At 39.3% G+C, this 27,104-nt stretch overlaps 1 protein-coding gene across 1 annotated transcript in view; it reads left to right on the top strand.

Moving 5' to 3' along the window:
* ITGA8 (integrin subunit alpha 8) overlaps positions 1-27,104 on the top strand; it is a 148,561-nt gene that overhangs the window by 95,027 nt on the left and 26,430 nt on the right. The window contains exons 24-27 of the mRNA XM_089533306.1: positions 866-971; positions 4,651-4,809; positions 6,308-6,430; positions 10,252-10,365. Of these exons, the coding sequence (XP_089389432.1) occupies positions 866-971; positions 4,651-4,809; positions 6,308-6,430; positions 10,252-10,365 (502 nt within the window). The remainder of the gene's footprint in view (positions 1-865; positions 972-4,650; positions 4,810-6,307; positions 6,431-10,251; positions 10,366-27,104) is intronic.

Raw genomic sequence — 27,104 nt, 5'->3', positions numbered from 1 at the left:
CATAATAAAATACTATCCCTTATATAAAATAAAAAGTGACAAAAACTGAGAGAAAATCAGTTCATTTGAGATGTGGTGCTGGAGAAGAGTGTTAAGGATACCATGGATGGTCAAAAAGACAAACAAATGGGTTCTAGAAAAGAGCAAGCCTGAACTCTTCCTGAAAGCCAAGATGACTAAATTTAGGCTGTTTTGGGTTTCTTAGCTGATTTGTTTAGCTGACAAGAAATTATGTTAAATCAGCCTTTAGATTCATGATTATCAACAATCCTTATTTTATAAAACATGGTATTACTTAGCCTCTCCTTAGACTGTATGGCAAGAAGAATGGAGTTTGTTCATGCTTGTTGATGTTTTATGGTAAAACTATATAACCATTATACCACACCACCTAACTCTTTTTAGCAAGTAACATCAGCGCCTTTCTGAGTGTGGATGTATTCTTTGTCTCTTGCAATGAATTGCTGGGTCGTATGTGTGAATTTATGATTTTGATATTTACTTATTCATGTAATATCTAATCTGTTATTAAGACCCATGTTAGCTGAATATGATAAAAGGCAACTAGAACAAAAGTACCATTTGGTTGTAATATTAAAATACAATTAAAAAGATACTATTAAAACAACCATCAGATTAAAAACAATTATAAAATGTACAGTATTGTGGAAAAATTAGAGCACCCCTCTTCCCACTGACACCCCTTTACTAAAAGTCTGGTTGAATGAAAAGGACTTTGCCAGTCAGCAGATGGATAAAAGGAAGAGGGGCCAGCAGAGCAAACCATATTACTTTGAATCAGATGTAATGGCTTTCATTTGTTAAGCATAATCTCTCATATGACTCCATTTGTGAAACATTTTAGAGTTTCTCATCCTCCACAAATTATTTTGCCAATTCATAACTGGAAACCAAAAGATGAACCTACCAAAGAAGATGACATTGGACCCTTGGTGGAGCATATATATGAGGTAACAAAAGAATTTACAAATACACCTTAGAAATCTAAGACTTTTGTGGACTAATTTTCACAGAAGTAAGAGGCAGATATATACATATTGTGCTTACTTCACTGTAGGCAAAGTTTTTCCATTTCTCGCCTTCCCCAAAGCTGATTCTTTCAGTATTATGAGGATTGCTGGGCATGTGAGGAGCTTTGCTTAACATTTACTTCACTACCATTATCCCAGAAATTAAGCAAAGACCACAAGTACATTTGTTCCTGAACTAAATTAGATGGGTCAAACCAAATTCACAATGAAATGCCAATTAAAAATGAATTAAAACCCACATCCTGCAATGGCTACGCCCTTTGATACCTAACTGCAAGCATATATCATCATTATTATATACACAAGTTTTACTGAAACAAGCACTTGGGAGGAAGTGAGATGTAATGAATCCATAATCTCTTTCGAATTTGATGGATCTGCCACATCTGAGACTGAAACACAATGCTATATAGAGCTTCTATTTGCTGGGCAGGATGGGCAACATCTGAGGCAAATGTGGATGACAACACAAGAACAAAATTAAGAGGCTACCTCTTGCAGGGCAAGTGCTGAGATGGTATTAATGGTAAATCTCAGCACTGGATCTATTATTCCCATCAGCACTTGGAAACAAGTTTAATATGCAGCATTCAGACATATACAAACACCATTCTCAGCCAGGCACTTTCATATGGGAGTACTCCCAAGTCTAGAGGACTGCTTTGAATAAACTAATTGGAGGTTAATAACATTAAGGGGTTACACCCAAATTTGCATATATCAAGTGTGGGGAAGACAAGACCACATAGTTGTGACAATGGGTGGGAAGTATTGATTGAAGTTTGTAATTGGGTTAGGAGTACTGGTTGAATTAATGTCATATCCATGTATTTGTTTCATATGGGCCAGAACAGCAACATAGCCAGCGGCTGTTGATGCATAGATTCAAGAAGAGAGTCTGATTTGTGATGCAACATTATTGGATGTAGCTTGGTACTATCTTGTACCTGATCCTCAGTACTTGGGAAACACCTGGAGCAACAACCTCACATGGCAGATCTGCTAATCCAACAATCATAGAATCATAGAATCGTAGAGTTGGAAGAGACCACTAGGGCCATCCAGTCCAACCCCCTGCCATGCAGGAAATCCAAATCAAAGCATCCCTGACAGATGGCCATCCAGCCTCTGTTTAAAGACCTCCAAGGAAGGAGACTCTATCACCTTCCGAGGAAGTGCATTCCACTGCCGAACAGCCCTTACTGTCAGGAAGTTCCTCCTAATGTTCAGGTGGAATCTCTTTTCCTGTAGCTTGCATCCATTGTTCCGGGTCCTGTTCTCTGGAGCAGCAGAAAACAAGTTTGCTCCCTCCTCAATATGACATCCTTTCAAATATTTAAACAGGGCTATCATATCACCTCTTAACCTTCTTTTCTCCAGGCTAAACATCCCCAGCTCCCTAAGTCATTCCTCATAGGGCATGGTCTCCAGACCCTTCACCATTTTTGTCGCCCTCCTTTGGACACGCTCCAGTTTCTCAATGTCCTTTTTGAATTGTGGCGCCCAGAACTGGACACAATATTCTAGGTGGGGCCTGACCAAAGCAGAATACAGTGGCACTATTACTTCTCTTGATCTAGACACTATACTTCTATTGATGCAGCCTAAAATAGCATTGGCCTTTTTAGCTGCCGCATCACACTGTTCACTCATGTTCAACTTGTGGTCTACTTGGACTCCTAGATCCCTTTCACACGTAGTTTCATTCAGCCAGGTGTCACCCATCCTATATCTGTGCATTTTATTTTTCTGCCCTAAGTGCAATACCTTACATTTCATAGGGTTTCTGGTTATCTTAAAACAAACATTGAATGGGTTGTTAAAGTAATAAAGAAGGAAAATTGCCAAAATATTGATAGTACCTGAACAAAGGAACAATACTTCTGCCACAGTCTCAACATCTTTCCTCAGCCATGCAGTTTATTTGTTAATGTATTCATTCATTCATTCATTCATTCATTCATTCACATGTTATTAAAATATTAAATTCCCTGCCCTAATATCATAGGATCTCAGGGCAGCATACAATAAAATCATTTTAGCCAGTATGAACAATATAAAATGGTTATTTAAAAATGCTAAGAGCATATAAAACCATTTGACAATATAAAACAAGACAGTTCAAATCAGTTAAAATAGTTTAAAACAATTTTAAAAGCTTAACACATGTGTAAAGTCAACTAGAGCTCAAAGGCTTTAATAGAAAGCCATGTGTTCATCAGTGCCAGAATTACAATAGTATTGGTACCAATCAAGCTTCTAAGAGGAAGATATTCCACAGCAGAGAAAACTCTCTCTTATATGCTGCTACATATATTGCCCTCTTAGTGTGTCATGGAGGAGGGCATAAATATGGTGTACTGGTCAGCCATCTAGCTTCAAGGGCAGCCCTAGATAGAGTGCATTACAGTAGTCATGTCTGGAAATCACCAGAACATTGTGTACTGTAGCTAGGTAATCCCTCTCCAGGAGAAGCCTGGACATTGTTCCTTCTTGATTCTATTCTATATAAATTAAAACCAAATATGGGATCTTGTCAGATATAATTGTTGGGTGACTTTTTGTCCATGTCTGAAACCAAATATAAACATAAGGTTTTTAAAAAAAGTTCTTAGATCATGTCACGTCTTCATTGTACTACATTTATGGAGGTGGTAATTTGACTGAGACCTGAAAAGCAAATTAAAGCCAGTTTGCTTGAGACCTGGAAAGAGGCTGCATGAAACAGGCTATCCAGAAATTCAGTTGCTGAAAATGTCTGAAAATTAGCCATGAGACAGAGTAAAGGAAACCAGAAAACATTTTAGATGGGATATGGGTCTGGAGGAAAAGGCAGAGGAAACAGGATGAGAATTTACGATATTTTCATACTACGCAGTTATAGAACTTTGATCTCATTTTAACTGCTATGGTACCATCCTATGGAATCTTTGAATCTGTAGTTTGGTGGGGCACCGAGAATTCTCTTCCAGAGAGCTCTTGTGCCTCTCCAAATTACAAATCCTAGGATTCCTTAGGATGCAGCCTTGAGAATTAAAGTGGTATCAAAATATTCTGGTTGTGTAATATGGAAGAGATCAGGAAAGGGGAGCTTAACCCAAAAGGATGTTCCATAGAAGTACCAGAGCCCTTAAGGTCAAGCAGGGCTGTATGCTGTGGAAGGAGGGATAGAGGCAACTGATCAAAAGATAGCATCTATAGGGAAAGAGACAAAGTAGGCAGTCAGTGAAAATAAAGAAGGTGAAGTTGGGGAGGAACTAAATGAAGGTAGAAAGGGGCCAAAATATACAAAAGCTAAACCTTGTGGAAGTTTTACTCCCTGAATCACTTAGCCAGCATGGCCACTAGGAACTGTATTCTACAGAAGCAATTTGTTCATGCTCTGGCTATAGGCCTAGAAAAATATGATCTGTGAACTATATGACACCATTGTGTGGTAATTACTATTCTGTGGTAATGACGTCCAAGAAGCAATAAGGTTGGAGGGTAATAAGGAATTTGGCAGAGTAATGTAAATTATCGTTAACAAGCTAAATTGTCAGCACTGGTCTTTTAGTTGTTGTTGTTGTTCAGCTTATTTTGTTTATTGATTCCACAGTTGCATAACTCTGGACCAAGTGCCATCAATGATACAGTCCTGTATGTGGAATGGCCAGTGCTGAGTGGAGAGGAATTCCTTCTTTACATCCTTCACATTCAGACGCATGGACCATTGCAATGTCAAACAAGCTCTGCTATCAACAGTTTAGAAATAAAGGTAGGAAACTGAAAATAGCATTCTTGATTTACTTGCTGGATAAATCTTTGCTTATCTGGACTCCTCTAAATTTTATCCTACTAGTGCATTACTTCTAGAAGTCTAGACATGTTTATTTTAAACCCCACAACACATGGCAGTTGCCCATAAAAAAAATCTGTTCCTAGGAAATGGATCACTGTGCCGTTACAGCTCACTGCGGCCATGAACTCTTTTTCTTTTCTTTTTCTTAAATTTTTAGTTGTATAGTAAAAAATATCACAAGTGCTAAGAAACCTGTCTCACATTAATAGCTTTCCAGGTATATTTTTTTTTATTTCAAGTGATCTTCCAGAGTTTGGGGAGCTGCTTTCCCAAAAAGAATGAATACAGTGTGCTATAGCCATCCCTGATTCTGCCTTACTAGAATCATATTCTGTATCTTGTGCATTTGCCCTTTTGCTCCTTCTCCAGCACAGTCACAAAGATGAATTCAAATGCTTTCACTTCCCTTTTAGCCATTTTGCCTAAATCTGGAACAAACTGTGGTTTATCTTAGCTGTGACTAGATGAAAACAAACCAGCTTCAAACTGTGGTTTATAAAGCTGGCCTTTTTTGTCAGTGAAGTTGATATGGTGAAGTGCAGTTAATTTAAAACAGATGCAGAAGTTTTTGATCTTTTCCTCATTGTTATACTGAAGGAGGAAAGGGAACAGAGTACAGAAGTTTCTAAAGAGCCTTTGCTCATTTAGCATTGAACTTTCTGTTTGTTTGTTGTCTATCACTTTTATTGTTGGCATTAAAGTGGCAACTGTTTAACATTTTGATCTAATTTGTTCAACTCTAATGAAAAATGTTCAACCCTAGTGAGGAAAAAAAAATACTATTCATGAGATTCAGATCAGAACATAATTTTTCCCCTGTTTCTCCCCAAATTGACATCTTATTGCGACTACAGAAAATACAAACTTGTCATTATATTGTAATTGAGAGCACAAGCTCTAATATCAACAAAAACTGCTATGAACTCTTCTACAAGTATTCTATTTGGAGGTATTCATCCAGATCTGTTTTTCTTCATGTAGAAACTTCAGCCAGAATAATTAATTTTCCAGAAAACCAGAAAAAGTTATTATCCGAAAAATATTTACTGGTGCCAATAAAACTATTAACTACTAACCACAAGATTTGTAAAGATCAGTAGAATGATGTTAGGTTTCCAATGTGCTCTGACAAACAGAACCTAGGTCCAAGAGCTTTTTTAATGAAAGAAATGGTTACGAAGGTGATTCAAATGGCATTTTTAAAAAAGTTTAGTCTATTAAAAGAAGCTGCAATATCCTTTTGGGCAGCAGTTAATCCTCTTGCTATCTGAAGGGTAGAGAGTATTAGCTTTCAAGAACATAGAAGCCGAATGGGAGGGAGGAGGTCAGTGACAAGCCCAAAATGTCTGAAAGCAACATATCTGTTAGAGTAATTGTAGAATATGTTTACAACTCATTTTCTTTCTCTTTGCAGTTTTCTGTCCCAGAGGACACTCCAGAACTCGCTGCTTTTTTGCGCAACTCCTCTATCCCTCACTATGTTGGACGGAGAGAAGTCAAAGCTGTGGAGCATCAAAAGAACTCTGCAAGAATTCTGGTGAGACAATGAAAGGTTATAATGCCACATTTATACTGAAGGCTTATGGATGCAGTTTTAAGAATGAGATGGTTGCTTTATCCTGAGTTTGGCACTTGCTAATAAGAACTCCACTTTTCTTGGCATGTGGGGAATTGCGATCACATGGCAGAGGCCCAAAACAAAAAGAGCAGTGGTCAGCCCCGAGTTAGATCCATTGGCCCCATACAGACAGGCCAAAATAAAGCTGCTTCGGGTCACTTTGGTGTTATGCTGTTTAAATGATGCATGTATCCTAAGAATCTGGAAGTCGTTCCAAAGAGTCCTAAGAGTCTGGAAGTCATGCCAAAGCCATGCTCCAATCCTGAGGGCTGGAGTGTGGCTTTGGCACAGCTTCTGGACTCTTAGAAAGCATGCATCATTTAAACAGCATAACAACAAAGTGATCCAAAGCAGCTTTATTTTGTCCTGTCTGTATGGGCCCTTAGTTCTCTAAAAAAGGGGGGCAGTGATTGAAGTAACCCTGGCTGAACCAGATGATGTAATGATGGTGTAATCTGCCCATAATGCTTTGAGATAGATGGCAGAAAGAGGAAGCAAGCAGGCAAGAAAAGAAAGGTCAAGTTCCTAAAGTCTTTCTAAGCCAATATATCCCTAGTCAACAAAAGAAGAGCAAGAAGAGCAGAGGCTGCTGCATCTTCCAAGCAGAAGCAATGTATTTTATGAAAGAAAAACACTTTCAGTACAGGAAACGCATCTGCACACAAAACAGATTTAATGCACAGAAAAATGACATGTATTTTAAACATCAAATACTACCCCAGAAGACTTCCCAATGCATGAATAGTGCTTAAACACTGTGCAAATATCTTGGTATTTTTGAGTGAGTGAATTACTCATTTCTCCTTGTGAGGAGGAGGAGGAGGAACACAAAGATTTGCATGCCTAGAAGATACCAGTGAATGCTAAAAAGTGGATGGATCCTACAGCAAATCAGGCCTGAACTCTCCTTAGAAGCAAAGATGACTAAATAGGGGTTGTCATATTTTGGCCATATCGTGAGAAGACATGACTCACTAGAAAAGACAATAATGTTTGGTAAACTTGAGCGCAATCAGAAAAGAGGAACACTGCATTCCATATGGATAGATTCAGAGAAGCCACAGCCATGAATCTGCAAGAACTGAGCAGGGTGGCTGAAAATAGGGTGACTTGGAAGTCTCTTATTCATAGGGCCAACATGGGTCAAACTCAGCTTGAAGACAGTGAACAACAACAAAAGAAGAAATATAGAGCCATAACCAACTCCTTCCATGCCCCTCTCAGACTGAACTATGCTCCTTGCTTTTCTTTTAGTTATCTTATTCTGTATTCCTATTACTTGATCAGTGACATTTGGAAATTTCCCAAGCTGGTGCAACCACATCACACACTTCCAGACATCTCTATTGTGCACACACACGCACACACACACACACACACACACACACTCTAGTCCTGGTTTTCTTTCCCAAACAACCCAGAGGTCCTTAGCTATTGAACATCTTTGATACTCACTGGGCTTATGTCACCTATCCTCACAATGACTACTAAAGGATCAGCGTGCCCCCATGAATCAGTGGCTGGTGGTGGCTTCTGTAACCACAAGTTGCTAAATCCACCCCCAATTTTAGTTTGTACTTCAACTATCCATAGTGCTAAACCCTGTCTCCCAAATAGGTCCATTCATTCCTTTAAAATTCAGACTAAAAAAGTGGATTCACTGCCACACTGACGTTGAAGCCACCAACCATTGCTCTGTATTTTGCAAATAGAAAGAATGATGTCAAACATACATTAAGCTATATAAAGAATTTAGTACAATTTAGTTTTAAATTCTAGCAAGACCACCTTTGGAAAACATTTCTATTCAGCCATTAAAATACATAATTCCCCTCCCCTCCTCTCCAATGATGTTTTGCTATATGTCATCTTTTGCAATGACTTGTCTTTTGTGTAGCTAATACAAATTCATACTCAACAATTGCAGATGGTTAGACCCAGTACTAATTATGTGATGGGATGGGTAGGGATCTGGATTTCATAAACTAAAAATAAACAGAACCAGACCTCCCCCTCCCCCTTTGGTAGTTCGATCTAAGCTTATTGTATTTGCATTTAGCCTGACGTTTAGTATCATGTCTTTCTCCTCAAACCGTATTTTGAGTGGGTTTTTTGAGCAGCTGAAAAGAGCAAAAGAACATGTAATTTATCTTGTGTTTGCGTTAATTATCTTCAGTTATGTACTTTTTTATTTCTATTGAATGAACTAAAAATAATATTTCCAGTATTTCCAGTAGGGATTCTGATGTGGAACTGCCACATTCTCCTGTGCAGAGCTTAGGGGCTTACAACACCCTCAGTCCCCAGCCGACTGGCTGGGAGATTCTGGGACATGTAATCCAATAAAGCTGCAAAGCATTCCACATACATGATTCCATTACTTGGAAAATACCCCAGGATGAAGAAGAAATATTCATCCAGAACCTTTTATTGTATCAGAGTTCATGGATTCTAGCCTGTGGCGCTAGAATTCAGAAAAGCTGCTACTGGTGAGCCACAGAATGGTAATATTTTTAATATCCTCTCCCTCCACAATACTTCCTTCTGGCTCCCTTTTCTAGCTTACTATATGGAATGACTGGGGAGGGTTGCATCTTGTGTTCAAATGAAGGAATGGACTTAACCTTTCCCACACCTTGGCTACAGAAAAGTACTTGTGTGGCTCTTTGTAACCTAATCTATACGCCCATTCAGTTACTGCAACAAAAATAGCAAAATATCCATACATGGGTAACTTACATATATCTAGGATGAAGAGTCTTTAAGCCTTTAGTTATGCACTTCTTTTTTTGGTTTAGTGTGATTATGAATTAAAAAAATAAAACATTCCTTGCTTGCTTCTACAAGATAGAAGAATAAACAAATCTGGCAAGATTAAAGAGTGATTAAATAAGAGAAGCTAAACAAACACATCCTCTAAAACATTGCTTTTCAGTACATTCTGTATAATCAAGTTCCTTTTGAGGAAGTAAACAGGAGTTGGGGGGAAAACACAGCCTCTAATTTTCTTGTAGTTGAGAAACATCTTTTCTAATTTTGTATAGTTTTATGCACAAGATTAACTTCACTCTGACTTTTACAAAGACTAACATGATCTGCTTCCAGTTACATTTCCGAGATAGTGTTTTATATAGAGAATTCACCTTTATAGAGGCTGAGGCCAAGCTAAAAGGTCTGCTTGCCATTCCCCCGGCTCTGTTCTGGTTCTGAGACACCTTCAATCAAAGTTTGGATGTTCAAAATAATGGAAGCAATAGAAATGGACAAATTGACATGTGCGATAGATGGAAACTTTTGCAAAATTGAAAAGAATGGCAGATTTTCATAGAATATTGTAAAGTTAAATGGAGTTGTGAGAATTAGAACTAATTTTCTTAGAACATTAAATACATAAATGTTTTTAGAACCTTAAAATAATAAAGTACTTTTTAAAAGCTATCAATTTAGTACAGAAGCATGAGAATACTGAATGCAAATATATTAAAACCACCGTTTCTCCACCAAGGAAATGCAAGATTCTTTTCTCTGCCTACACATCCAATATAACTTAGTGTTCGTTTTCTTAAAATGATTATGATTGTCATCATTATCATCATCATCATTGTCATCATTAGTACTATTATAATTTCTTTTCTTTAAACAAAATTGCAATTGTGTTGGGTACTGTTATTCCATAAGGTATGTCAATACGCTTCTTCTGCTACCAAAAGATACTCAGCATGTCCTGTATTTTCTGGCAGAACTGCACAAATGTGGAATGCTTAGTGATCACTTGTTCAGTGGGACTCTTAGAAAGAGGAAGAAGCGCTGCACTGAAAATACGTTCTCATTTATGGGCTTCAACATTTCTAAAGGTAAGAAAATGCAAGTTGAAATGTTCTAAGGGACTTCAGACATCTGTTATATACTATAGTGACCTTCTGCAAGCTGATGTCCTGCAGGGGCCCTTTCACACTACACAATTATAGCACTGTTATTCCACTTTAACCACCATGGTTAAAGTGCAGGCTAGGGAGGGACATTTTGAATTCTCAGTCAGAGACCTCTAATGTCTCACCAAAATACAAGTCCAAGATTCCACAGGATGCAGCCATGGCAGTTAGCGTGGAATAAGTGTGTAGTGTGAAAGAGTCTCCAGAAGCTTTGGACTATAATTCCATTAATAATTGACCATACTGGTTTGGACTGGTGAGATGCACTAGTTTAGAGGAAGGCTGCACTACAAAACAAAGTGTGCATCTTGCATCTGGAAGCATATGCGGATGCTGCTGTTCCTGGATGATACTCAGTGGTGTAGTGTAGCCAAAGCACCAGGATTTTATTTTGTATATATAAACAGAGAAATTAGCACCAACTGTTACTTTCCCCTTAAGCTTCCCTGCTGCCTGTGAACTGAGGTGTAATTCTAACAGTTCTCTGAGAGAGAAACTGATTTAAAAAAAAACAAAAAACCACAGTATATTGTTGTGAGCTGTCTCTGTTCTTATGCAATTTTTTTTTTTGGGGGGGGGGGGTGATTTGGTCTTGAATGGAGAATAAAGACCTATTAGCTTTAGAAAAGGATAATAAATTGGCAATTTTATTGTTTGGGGGTGCATTTTGGATTGTCTTCCTTTGATAAAAAAAGTTTAGAAATGCTCCTTGTTTAGAATGTTCTAGTAATGAGTGCACACAAGATCTGCTACAAATGTAGTATGTGTAGCAGCCCTGATATTATGGCAAAATAGGACTTGATTCCTAGTTCTGTCATTTCTGTTTCTGGCCATTCACTGGAACACATTGGCTTTCAGGAATGACAAGAGACAAAATTGTGTGGTTCAGTCCAGCAACAACATTCCTCTTGCGACAGTGTATATCCTGCCAGCACATTAGTTCTAAAAATGCCCTTGTTTGAATAGTCTGAAGTACAACAGGGCTCATAAGAGTTGAATGAATACATCTGATCACCCAAAACTTTATTATACATACTTTGGTCCAAAACACACTGCAGAAATAATCCAGTTTGAGATTGCTTTAACTGCCCTGGTTCAATGCTGGGAAGTGTAGTTTTGTTGTGACACCAGAGCTCTCTGACAGAAAAGGCTCAATGTCTCACAAAACTACACTTTCCAAAATTCCCTACCATTGAACCAGGACAGTTAAAGCAGTCTCAAACTGGATTATTTCTGCAGTGTGTTTTGGACATTTGTCTCCCTATCTAGTTATCTCTTTGTCTAACTGAGAGACTGGAAAAATTACTTTATGGACTATAATTCCCAAATTCTAGAGGATGTAAATAAAAATGCAACTCTTCCAAGGTCTGGTTTTATGTATGAGCCATCCATCCTTGAAAAATATCTGATAATAGGATAGAAAGAGGGGCACTTTCCCCTTTCAAAGGGCTCATAAAACTACTTATTCTGTAGTCTGATGTGACATAGCACACAATAATGGAACATCTTCTTCTTCCAGCTAGGAGAGTGTAATCCTGCAGAGTATTTAATCCATGGTGATTTATTTTTAGGACTAAAAAACACATGTTTCATTTCAAAGAATTATGTGGATTACTTTTTAATAATTTATTCAATGACTTACTAACTTTATGCCGTATTAGAATGACATTTGCTGACTGTTCTGTCTCAGAGCAAGTTGTAGTCTGTCGCCTGAAAACCTAAACTTTTATCACAAGTTGCAGTTATATGAAGTGAGATGATTAAACATGTTTGGGTAAACAAGCAGCCTGGGATCCCCTAAGAGGCAGCAAAGATAATAAAGGCAGTTAAATCCAAGCCAAGAAAGAACAGGAATCACTTTTGGCTTCACTTCAAAGCCTGAATGCAAACATGAACATATGTTAAATTTTTTCGTCAGTCTAACTGAACCAACAAATCATCAATTGCCTAATTCATACCAAGAAGAAATAGCCTTATTTGGTTACAATACATTGTGTTTCCATTAAGATTTCTATGAGCTTTCCCTCTATACAATAGTAATGTGTAATTTATGACACATCTCATGTGTTTATAAAATAAACTCTAGTTGAAGAGTCAAACTGTTTATAACATGCAAACATAGATAACTAGGCCTGAAAAGCAGCTTGGAGATGCTGTGGCTATAAGTACAGGAGCAGCAAGGGATAGAGGGGCAGTTAGCCTTTTCTCCACTGACCATTTTTCTAGAAATTTTCCAGCTTCACGCAGATTTAGAAATGTCTCTAATACTGCTTCTGCCCTCAAAATCATAGCTTTCAAAAGCTCCTTTTCTAGCACAAAACTTAACCATGTAATTTGCTCCTGTTAACTTGTTTGACTGTGTGCTGGCGGGAAGGAACAGGAGGACTTATTATATCTTTTATATTTTCTTCAGGGAGATGGTTATGCAGATAATATCCACATTCGTTGTTTGTTGTTAAGTATCTCCAAGTCATTTTTGACTTATGGCAACCTTAAAGCAAACCTATCATAAGGTTTTCTTGGCATGTTTCTTCAGAGGGGGTATGCCATTGCCATCCTCTGAGGCTGAGAGAGAGTGACTTGCCCAAGGTTACCCAGTGGGTCTTTATGCTCAAGCAAGGATTTGAATCCTGGTCTCCAGAGTTGTAGTCCAATGCTCAACCTATTACAACATGCTGGTCATTGTATATTTTATTAGATCAGTAATTTTATCAGCTTAATAAGACAGGGTGCAAAGATGGCTAGCAGTTTCCATGTCATTGAAGTGGTGTATCCTCTCTGGGTTTTATTCCAAGGTTTAAAGGTGTTGTCCAAGTTTCTGAACCTATTTTGGGGTAGTGATCACTTTAAAGTTCTGATTAATTCCCAAAGTGGATTCTCCACCACCCATGACATGGAAACCACAGTTGCCAACTCCATAGTGTGAATGTGCTCCATGCAACCACCCACCTATCCTAAAAAAAACCCACTGAAGTTATCCTAGCTTCCTGTTACATGCAAGCTGAAAGCTTTAGTTGCTTATTTCCAAACAAATAATTTACAGCACTTCATAAATAAAGGTTAATAATAATAATAATAATAATAATAATTAACTTCCAAATTCTGTTTTGTTTAGAAAAAACACTTGAAGCTACTCTCTCAGTGAGGCAAAGAAACTGTGTGCAGGGTGCATGGAGCAAACTGCATACCTGGGCTCATTAAAGCAGAATTTGATTATCTGAACTAAGCTATCATGTTTTTAAGACCTATGGAGTAAGTTGGGAGGTCAATTCCATCCCTTAACTGCCTTACTTGTTAGCACATTTCCCCCTCCCACTACTAAGCAGCAGCATTAATCATTTTAGGACTAAACTGGGTAAAATGAGAAGGAGGAATTTGTTCAAAAGGGAAGCAGCATGTAGCCTTACTCCAAAACCATGGTTAGGCAAGTGTCTGCAGCAGTATTAATTTATGATGGTTGGAATTTTTGCACATAGACTAGTCGCCAAATTTGAAACCTCATGTGCTAACTTTTAAAATTTATGTGCATGAAAAGAATTGTGCCATCTCTTATTTCTGATACCTTTCCAGGCTATTTTTTTGAGTCACCACAACTAACATAGCAGAGAAAGGAGTACAACTCATTTTCAGCTGCATTGCTGATGCTTGTGTTGTCTCAGTGCCTGAGAATTCTGAAGTACATGCTCCAAGCACTTCCAGACTCCCAGAGATGCAAGAATAAAAGCCATAGTGTGTTTGTCATGTTTAGAAAGTTCTCCGTGTACTTGTTCCTATAACTCCTATAACTACTTCACCTCTGGCGGTAGGGGCAAGGGTATATCACTGGAGGTACTGGGACCAAATCTAGTTCTCCTGGGCACCCATTTTGACTTCCTGGGGTTCCTTCTCCGTGATGAGTAATTTCCCAGATTTTGTATGGACTTTTCTCGTTCCAAAAATTTGCCTTAGTAATGACTGACAAAAAGAGTTTTAAGATGAGGTAATGACTACAAACAATCTACACAAATTCAATCTAGACAATGAAGAAACAGAAATAGTAAAAGAGTTCTCATACCTGATATCAAACATGGATAAAAATGGGGACTGCAGCCAGGAAATCTGAAGAAGATTAAGAATGGAGAGGGTGGCAAAAATGCAAAGATATACAATTGAACACAAAGTTAAGGATCATACAAGCCTCTGTATTCCCTTTTATGGGGATGTGAGAACTGGACAATTAAGAAACAAGATAAGAAGAAAATCAATTCATTTGAGATGTAGTGCTGAAGAAGACTGCTGAGGATGCCATGGATCGCCAAAAAGACAAATAAATGGATCGTAGAGTAGATCAATCCAGAAATCTCCCTGGAAGTCAAGATGACAAAACTTAAGCTGTCATACTTTGGACATATAATGAAAATGCACAACATACTGGAAAAAACAATAATGCTAGGAAAGGTAGAGGGAAGTAGAAAGAGAGTAAGGTTGTATGGTATGGATAGACTCTATTAAGGAGGTCATGGGTATGAACATACAGGAACTAAGCAGAGTAGTGGAGGACAGGGGATCTTAGAGATGTCTCATCCACAGGGTCACCATGGGTCGAGATCAACTCGAGGCAGTTAACAACAACAAAATGTCAGTATTTGTTGCCTCATGGTTTGCCTCAATCTCATCTACCCCAGTAGCAGGGGGGAAGGATCACCACAGAAACATCTCTGGGGTTGCACTGAGCCTACCCAACACATTTAGCTCACTGTTGTTATAAGGGCTCATGTTTTAAACTTTTTCTCCTGCTTCATTTTGCCTTTTCTCAGATTTCAGTTCTGTTTGAATGCTTCCAAGCATGTCCTTTTAAATAAATACATAATATACCTCTTGCCAAACAAACACATGGAATAAGATGAGAAGATTAGGTTGGAACTGGCTTCAGGCAGTTCTTCCTTCCACAAATAACATGTGTACAGTAATCTCAAAACAAATTTAGGGGTTGTCTGCAAGAGCCACATGGCCTGAGTTGCCCTGGCCTCACACTGTCTAGTGCAGACGATGGAGGCCAAAAACCCCAGGGCAGGATCAGGGCTGATCCTGCCTGTGCAGACACAGTTCCAGAGGATCCACAGGGCTTCCGCTTCCTACTCCAGGGCACTAATTCCCTCTAAGATGAAGTTACCCAGTTCATCCTTCTGGATTTCTCAATCTTCCTGGAGGGCCTCCACCTTCTCTTGGGTGGTATCACCACCACCCTGCAGGGCATCCACTTTCTTTTGCAGGGTATCCATGATCTCCTGAGGGTCATCCAAAGTGACTGCCTCCTCCTCATCCTCCTGGTCCCCACTGGAAGGCACTGCGGGTTCCATGGTGGCCTGGACTCCCTGCTTCCCTTGCAGGTCCTTTGTCTTCTCTTGGTTGGCAGCTCCCTGTAGCGCCTCAAGTTCCTTTTGCGGGGCATTGAGTTCCTTTTGCAGTTTTGTTCCCAGTGCCACATGGCCAGATGGAGCAGGGATCTGCTTACATAGATATCCCTTCACACTTTCTCAACACAGGACATGCAACAACAGGCCTGTGACTAACATCTTAATATTTTATTTTTCTCCCGTATGATTTTTAACATCTTTGTCTGATGAAGAAATCAGTGAAACTTAGAAAGATTACATCATGTATTTTGTGCATTTTAGTTGGCTTGAATAAAGGTATCACTGATTTGTGGATTTGGGATGTTATTGTACTGTACATGAAATGTGTTTCTGCAGAAGCATTTTCTTGGCAGTTTTTTTATTATTATTCCTAGAGGTTAGATATCAAGCAGAGCCGAAAGATTAGTGAATTCTTCAGGTGCATATTTTAATTGGCAGCAGTACATTTCTCACTTCCACCCAGAATGTATCAGACATCAGTGGAAATGAGCTGGAACCTTCCTCACTCTCTATTCTTTTTAGTGAAGCAAGGCTGTGATTGTTGTATTAATATAATCAGAAAATGTATTTTGCTTACACTGTGCTTATGTTTGAAGAACAAACTTCAGAACTATAGATTTTTTGTGGGTTTTTCAGGCTATGTGGTTGTGTTCTGGAACAGTTTATTCCTGATGTTTCATCAGCATGTGGCTGGCATCTTCAGAGAAGATGCTGGTGAAACTTAGGAATAAACTCTTCCAGAGCACAGCCACATAGCCTGAAAACCCCACAAAAAATCTATGGATGCCAGCCATGAAAGCCTTTGACTTCACACAAACTTCAGAACAACTACATATCCTAAATTTAAAGAAAGTGAGTTTTGTTAGTTCTCCCCCTTAAGAAAAAAGTTCATGATACTGTTCTGCAATATGAAAGCTTTCTTCCAAATGTAACTTACGAAGATGAAGCAAAGAACTGTTGTACATTCTGTAATAGTAGTCAACAAGTATTTCCAGGCTGGATTGTTACTGAGATCTGAAGGGAAAGATAAACCCTATTAGACACAACTCTGTCATCCATCTAGCTGAAAAAACTGTTCTTTTTTCCTCCCCCCTTTCTCACCTCCTCCCTTTCTCCCCTCAGCTTTCCCACCTGTCCACCATATGCAATTTATTTTTGTCCTTGCATGCCTTACTTGGCCTATACCATGTATCTTTTGGAGTGGGTTGTTGACTTCTGTTGTGCTTCATTGGGACCAAAGCAGGCACCATCATTCATCAACATGCCTACTGAGAACTCATTTAAATTGTTTTTTACTACTTAGGTGGGCCAGGAGCCTGACGTGCTTTCCAAATTACCTCTGCATGTGTCTGGATAGTATACAGACAGATATTATCCTCAGTGGGTGTTGGAAGTACTTGGAATCCAGGTGCCCATGTGTTTTGCATTTGCATTCGCTGAAACAAAGGGTCTGACTTTTCCCCCCAACCAAGTATGATAATGAAAAGTGTATGTTTTAACTTTTCTAGGTAAGGTGCCAGTACTCCTGAGAGTGATAAAGATATCGGTGCAACTGTAGGCTAAGACCATGAAGAACTTTAGCTTTGATTTTGTGGCAAAAGAAGGAAGATATTTGTTCTAAAGATAATCACACATACTTGTCAACTGTGCATGGATAAGAGAGAGGTTGTTGTTGTTGTTGTTGTTGTTGTGTGCACCTTTAAGTCACTTCTGACTTACGGTGACTCTAAGCCAAACCTATCATGGGATTTTCTTGGCAAGAGTTTGTCAGGGTAGCTTTGCTGTTGCCTTCTCCTGAGGCTGAAAGCATTTGCTCAAGGGCACCCAGTGGGTTCCTGACGGAGTGGGGAGTCAAGTCCTGGTCTCCATAGTTGTAGTCCAACACTCAAAACACTATGCCATACTGAATTTAAAGAGAGAGGTAGCCCTGGCATAGTTTATCCTGCTGACCCCTTTTATGTCCATGCACTTAGATTGAGATCCTACATGAGTGTGTAACTCATATGTGCAGTTCCATGTTCTCCCTTTACCTGGCAGCTACCAAGCCCCATGAGGTACTCCTGCTGCTGTCACTTACCAGTGCAGGGAGAGAGAGGGAGGAATGATTCACATCATAAGCTGGTCTCAACTTAGTTGGAGGGGAAGTAAAGAGGGTGCACTATCAAATGGAGTAAACCCACCATTTCCTTCTCCCAGGAGCTCAGAGGAGCTGGACCTTCACAAATCATCTTCCCACTCCTCTTTCCCTCTGGTATGAATGAGTAAAAGCAACCCCTTCTGCAGCTTTACAGCTGCTTATCATGGGAGGTTTTTGGTTGCAGCACAAGGGCAAAAGAAAAGCCTTCTGCACTTCATCCAGAAAAGGAGTTAGGCATGTACAGTATAAGCTGCAATTATATGTGTGTAAGTCACAAACAGGATGCCAGCCTTTAGGGCGCCCCTACTTATATACCGTGCATGGGAACCATGCAGCCTTCCTGATGTTGTTGGACTGCAACACTCAGGATATTTCATCCTGTGTTGGTTAGGAGCTGTTGGGTCTAACAGTTCAACAGCATCCCCAAAGCCACAAGATTCCCAACTCTGTTGTATACACACACAGCCTGGAAATACATTATAGGCTTTCAAAGGTAAATCAGTGACTGGGTGTGAAATTACTTCATGAGTGCAACAGGTAAGGGGCTCTAGTTACTTTTAAGGATAATTTAAAAGTACATTTAAAGGTCTTTTGACCAGAATTTTTCAGGTTTTATGCCATTCCCTTATCAATCTGGAGAGTTTTTTTAAAAATAGAAAGTAATATAAAAAGTAACATTAAAAAGTATCACTGTGACTTAATTTTTAACAGTACCAGTAACAACAATAAATTGTGTTTTTAAATATATGCTTCCTGTTCAGTTTTGTCTACAACCATAGGCCATTGTGATGGAAGGAAAATGAAAGCCAAGAAAAACAAGTAGGGAGAATAAACAGCGATAAACTCAAGCCAATAAAATTCATTCACAAATCCAGAACTGTCAATTTAATCCTCAATATCATTCCATAATCCCAAAGCAAATTTGTATAGATGCTTAATAGCCATGTCAGAAATAAAATACATAATAGTAAATAAAGTATATTGCTACATGATAAATAACTTTTAAAGCAGCCTTATGAGTGAGATGAATTAAGTTCTATTTAATAGTAGCTTGCATGCAGCTGAACATGTATGGAAGCCCAACAGCTTCAAGAATCTTAGATATGCAAAAGTCCCAGAACATTATTACACGAGGATTCTGTTGTGGAACTAGAGCAAAATAATAGCATTAATGGGCAGTACTTGCCACACATCATCTTCATCCTGTTGCTGGTGTGCACTTCAGTCTTTTCTGAGGCACACCTTGTCATTGACAGGGAAAACCGATCAATGACACCCAATAACACTACTATCCAGGTAGTCACCCTCATACAATGATCTCTTCAACTTCAGAAACAAAAGACAGCAGTCATGTGGCATGAAGGCCATGATTCTCTTCCTCTTCTTCCCCCCCTTCACTGTTCCCAAGCAGGCCAAGCTTAGGAAGACGACATGCTCTCTCGATCCCTGTCATTCATGGCTGGCAGCTCAGGGGGGAACGGCTGTAACCATCATGTTGAGCCGTATTATTAATTCATATTTTATGGAAGGGCAGTTTCCATCTAACTTAGAAACGGGAGTTGTTAAACCTCTGCTTAAAAAGCCCTCCCTAGACCCCCTGAATCAGATTAACTATCGGCCTGTTTCGCTGCTGCCTTTTCTAGGGAAGGTGATCGAGAGAGCAGTTGCCTTCCAGCTCCAAGGGATCATGGATGAAACTGATTTTCTAGACCCATTTCAAACTGGCTTCCGGGCGGGCTATGGAGTTGAGACTGCCATGGTCGCCTTAGTCGATGATCTCCGCCTGGGCATGGACAGGGGTAGCGTGTCCCTGTTAGTGCTCTTGGACATCCCAGCAGCTTTCAATACCATCAACCATGGTATCCTTCTGGAACGCTTGAGGGAGTTAGGTATTGGGGGCACTGCGCTCCAGTGGTTCCATTCCTACCTCTCGGGCAGATTCCAGATGGTACAGCTGGGGGACTGTCGCTCCGATAAGAGGGAACTAACCAGGTGTCCCTCAAGGAGTGATTTTGTCCCCTATGCTATTTAACATTTACATGAAACCGCTGGGAGAGATCATCCGGAGACACGGGGCGCGGTGTTATCAGTACGCTGATGACACTGAAATATGTTTCTCTGTGTCTCCAACTGATTCAGTGACTAGGGATGGCATCTCTCCTCTGAATGCCTGCTTGGAGTCAGTAATGGGCTGGATGAGGGAAAACAGACTCAGCTTGAATCCAGAGAAAACGGAAGTACTCGTGATAGGTTCCCTGGGCCCGGGGAAGGAGGCTTGTCCACCTGTCCTGAACGGGGTCACGTTCCCCTTGAAGGACTCAGTTCGCAGTTTGGGGGTGCTTCTGGATTTGTCGCTCCACCTGACGTCTCAGGTGGATGCGACGGTCAGGAGCACCTGTTAGCAGCTTCAACTGATATGCCAGCTGCGACCCTACCTGGGCCGGAGGGACCTTGGAATGGTGGTACATGCTCTGGTAACCTCTCAGTTAGATTTCTGCAATGCGTTCTACATGGGGCAACCCTTGTACCAAACTCGGAAGCTACAATTGGTTCAGAACATGGCAGCAAGATTGGTCACTGGATCCTCCAGGACCAGTCATATAACACCTATTTTACAAGATCTACATTGGCTGCCCATTCGCTTCCGAGTGCAATACAAGGTGTTTGTTATCACCTATAAAGCCCTAAATGGCTTGGGCCCAGGGTACTTGGAGGACCGCCTCTCCCCATACAGTCCGCTCCGCACTCTCAGGTCAGGCGGGAAGGATCTGTTAAGAGTTCCTAAGTCGAGATACATCTCATCTTCTCAAACGGCATTTTCCATCTCAGCCCCACAGATTTGGAACTCTCTGCCCGATGAGCTCCGCTCGGTCACCTCTATAGACTTGTTTAGGAAAAATCTGAAGACCTATCTTTTCCGACAAGCTTTCCCCCAAGTTCCTTAATTATACCATCTTTCCTCCCCTTGTTGCACATTTGTTCGATCCAGCTATTGTTTGTATTGGGTTTGTTTTTTAATGGTTTTATGATGTAATGTTTTAGGTTGTATTCTGAAGTTTTAATTGGTGCGGGAAGATTGTTGGATGTTACTGGGGATATATGTTGTTATTTCACTGTATTATTCTTGTATGTTGTGAACCGCTATGATCTACCCAGGAATAGCGGTATACAAATAAAATTTTATTATTATTATTATTATTCATTATTATTATTATTATTATTGCTATTATCAGCTATGTGATCTCTCCTAATATCCTCCACCACCTAATCTCTTTCTCATCCCCTCCTCAGCCTCATCTCTCCTTCCTCTCTGGCACCCACTCTCTCCCCCATTCTCCCATCCAATCTCCCCACCACCACCACCAGACTGATCTTTATGCTGTAAGTAGGGCAGTAACTGGAAAGAAGCAGAAGCAGGGTAGTGTGGAAAGAATGTGCAGTACTATACCTGTATTGAAGCAGATGTGGAATAGATTCCTTCAACACCAGTAAGTTTCCATATGCTTCCAAAAACACGATTGTTGTGCCATAGAAGCTTTGTGTGATAATCAGTCTCTTGGAACAACTTCACACTTACAGACATTAAGCTCAACAGTGAGAAGTTGAGAATGCAACATCAGAGGTCAGGCAGTAAGCACAGATTGGCTTGACATCCATGCATGTAGCCTTACACAGGAATATCTGGATACTGAACTGTGAAGTTTACATGTCTGCAACCCTTAAGAGGGGAAGGTGTTATTAGGTGACTGTATCCAGAAGCCAAGAGAGAACCAGAGGTTTCGTGTGTTTTTTTGTTGGTAACTGCCACTGACAAATTACTCCATGGATATTGAAATAATACATCATACAGTTCCACCCGCCCTCCTTCAGGCAACTTTCAGTTTCTATTAAGTGATAGAAATTGAATTCCAAAGTGCACCCTGGAGTTGAAGAAGTATCTGTGAGGATTCAGTGGGCCAAGTCACAGTTCAAACTTTTATTTTATTTTTTTTAAATTCTGGCAGATGTTAATCCTCAGGAAATGCCCGGTGGTGGGGTTGTTTCTAGTAATACAGCCTTAAAATTGAAACAGAGTATGTCCAGTGGTGACATAAGTTTTTGTGGTTGATGTATTTACTGTAAGGGAGTCTTTGGAAATGGCTAATGTTCTTTACTGTTCATCCATCAAATCAGATTGTGTTGGATAGTGCTCCAGAGTCTGTTTGGTAATGTCAGATTAATGAGGAAGACAAGATATGCCTTTCCTTCAAGATTACTCCATAAATTATATACAGTATGTTTAGTAGTTTGCTTAGATATGAGCAGCTGAGCATATAAATCTCTTGGGAGATGTGGTGTTCAATGGCCTAATATAAGCTTTGACATTCTTTTGCATAGAAAATCCCACATCTCTTGGGGAATACTGTTTTTGCACCCTGTATCCTGTTCTGAAGCTGGTTTGAAATGGGTCTCAATAACTTGTATTATCTAAGACTGCCTAGAGTTGGGAGGCAACTGCCTTCTCAATCACTTTGCCCAGAAAAGAAAAATTTGATATTGGCCTATACTTTAAGTGCAGGCGTCCAAGGAGAGCTTATTTAGAAGTGGTTTTACAACTGCTTCTTTTAAACAATATGCAAAACTTCTCTCCCTGAGATATGCATTAATATATATTGTAACTGATATCTAATTGCATGTCCTCCCTGGACAACCAGCCAAGAAAGACAGGGATCAAGAGGATAGGTTTTCTTCCTTACTTGCCTGTCTGCATTGGTGGTATTCACCAGCTGAAACACATAGTTAAACACAATCATAAAGATTTTTTAAAATATACAGTATATGTAACAGAATTGTTACTGCTGTTGTTTTTGTGACAATCATTATTGATTTGATTATATTCTGCCCTTCCTCATGAAAGTTCAGTGTGGCATATAAATTGCAACTGGCAACCATGGGTTGCAAAAGGTGGGTCTTGAGATTCTGTTTCCCTTCCCAAAGGAAATCCAACACAAAGACATTCTGATTTCATTACACAGAGGGTGAGATATTAGATTAAAGATCTTAGGTATAAGTGAGTACACTAAAATGGTTAAGGAACTAGCTAAGAGAAAAAGGTTCAGGAATTTAAGACCAAAAAGCAATCTCAAGTTGAGGGCAAGTAGCCTGTGGAGTCTTCCAGGACCAGTGTAAGAGTCATTTTATGTTTGCTAATGAAGTAGGAGTATATTGATGACATTTGTTGATAACCCCAAAGAGGGGGACTATATTTTTACCATGGAGGACAGTCAAGAAATTTATACAAGATGATCTGAATGACCTCATGAACTCAAGTAATAGGAACAGAATGAGTCTGAATAGTGCAAAATGTTATGGTCATACACTTAGGGACTAATAATAAACATGTTTGCTATCATCTGGGGATTCAGTAGCTGGAAAAACAAAGAAGGGGAAAGATCTAAGGAAGAGATACACAGAAACATGTAGCAATTCATGCACTGAAGTGAGTATTGCCGTGCTAGATTAAGAATTCATTGGTGTAGAATAGGCAAAAAGGTAGGGATCTCAGGAAAGTTTTCTAAGTTAAAATGTTGATATAGATAGATGGGTGGATGGATGTTCAGATGTTTGAAATCATGAAACTGTTAGGGTACTTCCTAGCAAGCTATCATAAAGCCCAGAAACAAGGTGCATGCATGTTAATAATAATAATAATAATAATACTGTTTATTTATAGCCCGTTTTTCCAAAGGAGATCAAAGCGGGTTACAACAAGGATATAAAACATTATACAATTTGGACAACAGTATATAAACATCATAAAAACATTCCAAAATTAAAAACACAATAAAACCACAGAGAATAAAAACCATGTTCATCCTTATTTCTGGAGGATAGAGGAAGCTTAAAATTAGAATTCCTCAGAGTATTCAACAGTGTACCCTACTTACAACCTAGAAAGCTGGAATTCGGCTATTTTGCCTCAGCTCTACTTACTTAACCCTCATTAGTGTCTTACAAAGTCATCTAGCTTACAGTTTGTCTTGTACTATAATGGAGAACTTGATGCCATGACTATAACCATTGGTGTCAAACTGGTGAATGCTGTTGTGATTTCTCTTTTCACTTGTGAACAAGCTACACCAAGTATCAAAGAACATACAAACAAGTGTAAAAAAGTGTAGTCTGGTTGCCTCCGCTTTGAAGAATATGTGAAAAGTTACTTGTGACTTGTATTTGCATCTAACATTTTAACAGTAACATAAAGCATGAGGACTACAACAGAGCAAACTCAGACTGAAAGCAGTATTATCTTAATATTCCAACTCAGATCCAGTATGTGGATGTTTACCTTGGAAAGCAGTAACATGTAGCTCATGGGATGCCAGTAGAGAAATAACACTGGAGAACTAACTGCCCATCACAGATTAAAGCACAGACTGTTTTGTTGCATTCAAGAACAAGTTGGTCACTGAGCAGAGGAATAGCTGTGGAAGAAGGGGATAAATATTGGTCACAAAATAAAAATTCTGCCCCCCCCCCAAATGAAATTTTCCTTCATTCCCCAAATTACTGGCATTGCAGAAAGTGAGACAATGAAAATTGTCCAAACATGGAATTTTTGTATTTGCTGTGTTTGCCTGCCCCTTTTCTTTAGATGACTAAAGGCATATTTCTAAATTCTCGATGGAAGTTTCATGCTGCAATGGTAGAAATTTGAAAGAACTGAAGGAAATTTGAAGGAATTGAAGGAAAATGTCAGAATTTTCATTTGGGGATAGCAATATCTTTATTTTGCCCCACCACCACTCCATAGCTATACTTATGTCACTAAGACAAACATTACTATCAACAGGGGGGGAAATATAACAAGAAATTAAATAATGATAAGATGCCCTTTCATGCACCCAAAATCTGCTACTTCTGGTAACTCTGTCTAATAGTAGAGCCAGCCCTGCCTCTTTTATTATCAATTAGCAGGCCTGCAACAATTTCTTTTGTTACCTCTTTTGCTCCAAGTGACAAAATGTATAAAATTATAAATCGTCTAAAGTAATGATGCAAATATTAAATTGTAAAAAAGAATTGGTCTGCAGGATTTCTGGTTACCCAAAGAACAGAAAAATAGGAAGAATAAACTCTCAGTTTTAAGAAACAATTGCACATTTAAAAAAATACTTTTGTTTCAAATGAATGTATGTTTGGATAAGCCCCACCCTCGAAGTCAGAGGTCAGGGATTAGTGTGCTCATAAATCGTCTTTGCTGATGAGAGATAAAATAACTTAAGGAGGCCTTCTCTGAACAGCAGCTGCAGAGGGAGAAAGTATCACTAAAATACTGGGGGAGCAAGCTGATGCTGCAGGAAATTCCAAAGAATATAAACATTTTCCACTGGTGAGATGAGAACGCTGGCCTCACTGAAAATGCATGAAAGAGAGCCCCAGAATCTGCTTGTCCTGGAGCAAAAATCAGGGGAGGAAGATCCTCTTTAGAAAGAAAATAGAGTTTCCCAGGTGCAGGATATAAACTGGACAATGAAGTTCCAGAAATGGGAGTTTTGCCAAAATGAAAACAGACAAAATATGAAACACAATGATTCTCTAGGATAGTGATATTGTTTCATAGACCAGAAACTAGGGAGTATTGTATTTCTTTTTTACATAGAAGTATATTTCAGAAAGACTAGAAATATCTTTCTCTCTGTTATCCTTCATGTCTTGAGCTACCAAATAGACTTTGTCATCATAGGCCTATTGTGTTCAAATTGAAAAGTGAACCTTGTGTGTGGAGTCAGTTAAAACCTGTCAGATGCTGTGCCAGTTAATTTTTTGGCCAGTCAGTAGACTTACTGAGTAAGCTGCCAAACTATGAAGCATCTCTTAAAAATAAGACCTTTGCCTTCTGTATGTAAGCAATAAAAATTACCCTAAATGTTTTCTTCATTTCTGTGCCTTGGAACAAATAAAACCAGGGACTTGTAACCTACATCCCTGGGGGAAAATCTTGATTACCAAAAGGTTAAAAGGGCCAGAGGAGTCACCCTGAGCCTGGCACCCTCTAAATATGGGGGATTACAATTCTCAACTTCCCCCATCCAGCATGAAAAATTGCCAGGGTGGATAATGATGATGGGAGAGATCGTCCAAAGCATTTGGAGTGCACCAAATGTAGGGGATAAAGTGAATATTGAAAGTGGTTCATTATTCCCATAGGAAACCACAAAAAGCTGGGTAGCCTGGCAAACATAAGGTGGCAATTGCCCCACATGTCCTACTTTTGAGGACAAATCTTAGATTTTCAAGGCTTGCCAACTCAAATCAGGCTTAAAGATCCAGATGCTAGGCAACTTTGATAATGCCTATAGAGCCAGTGTACAGTAGTAGTGGTTTAGCATTGGACTATGACACTGGAGATCAACATTCACTTCTGCATTTAGCCTTGAAAACCCACTAGGTGACCTTGTGCTAGTCACACTTTCTCAGCCCCAGAAAACCCCATGATTGGTTTGCCTTAGGGTTGCCATAAATTGAAAATGCCTTGATGGTACACAACAACAATAAGCAGTTAGCCACTGGAGTATACCTAGTCACATTAACCTCACCACCATGATGAGATGTACTATATTTCTATTTAAACAATACTGATAATTTTTAAATTTGCATCTATCTATATACAGTAAATGAATATATGCAGATTTAATATGCACTGTTGTCATTTGTGTCCTTTTTTTAAAAAAAATGATGCAGTAGTTCTTTTTTGTTGTATGTAAATGGCCAGCCTAGGGTTGTCTACACAGGCTAAATAAAGTGGTGTCACCTCATTTTCACAATGGGCCGTCCAGACGATGTATGAGATGACTCAGGCCAAATTTGCCTCAGGTGCTAATCTGGAAGAAGGGAAGTAGGGATTTACTCCAGAATTGAGTGGAAAGCCCAGATACTTGCCTGTGTGTGGATTGCACTCTATACTGACACTGGTGTGGGGTTATGGACGAGAGGAGTTCTTGTGGATGAGATTGGTTTTTTGGCATATAAATGCACCTCTAGATCCTTTAGAAGAATTTTTGCCTGTTGAAGCACCAAAAAGTCTTAGTACTAATTTTAAAAGATAGTGAACTTTGAATAATGAAAGAGAGAAAGATTGGTGAACT

Source organism: Sceloporus occidentalis, unplaced genomic scaffold (assembly GCF_023333645.1).
Source record: "Sceloporus occidentalis isolate IW3139 unplaced genomic scaffold, rSceOcc1.0.p SCAF_7, whole genome shotgun sequence".
Classification (NCBI taxonomy): Eukaryota; Metazoa; Chordata; class Lepidosauria; order Squamata; family Phrynosomatidae; genus Sceloporus; species Sceloporus occidentalis.
This window is presented reverse-complemented; position numbering and strand designations above follow the sequence as displayed.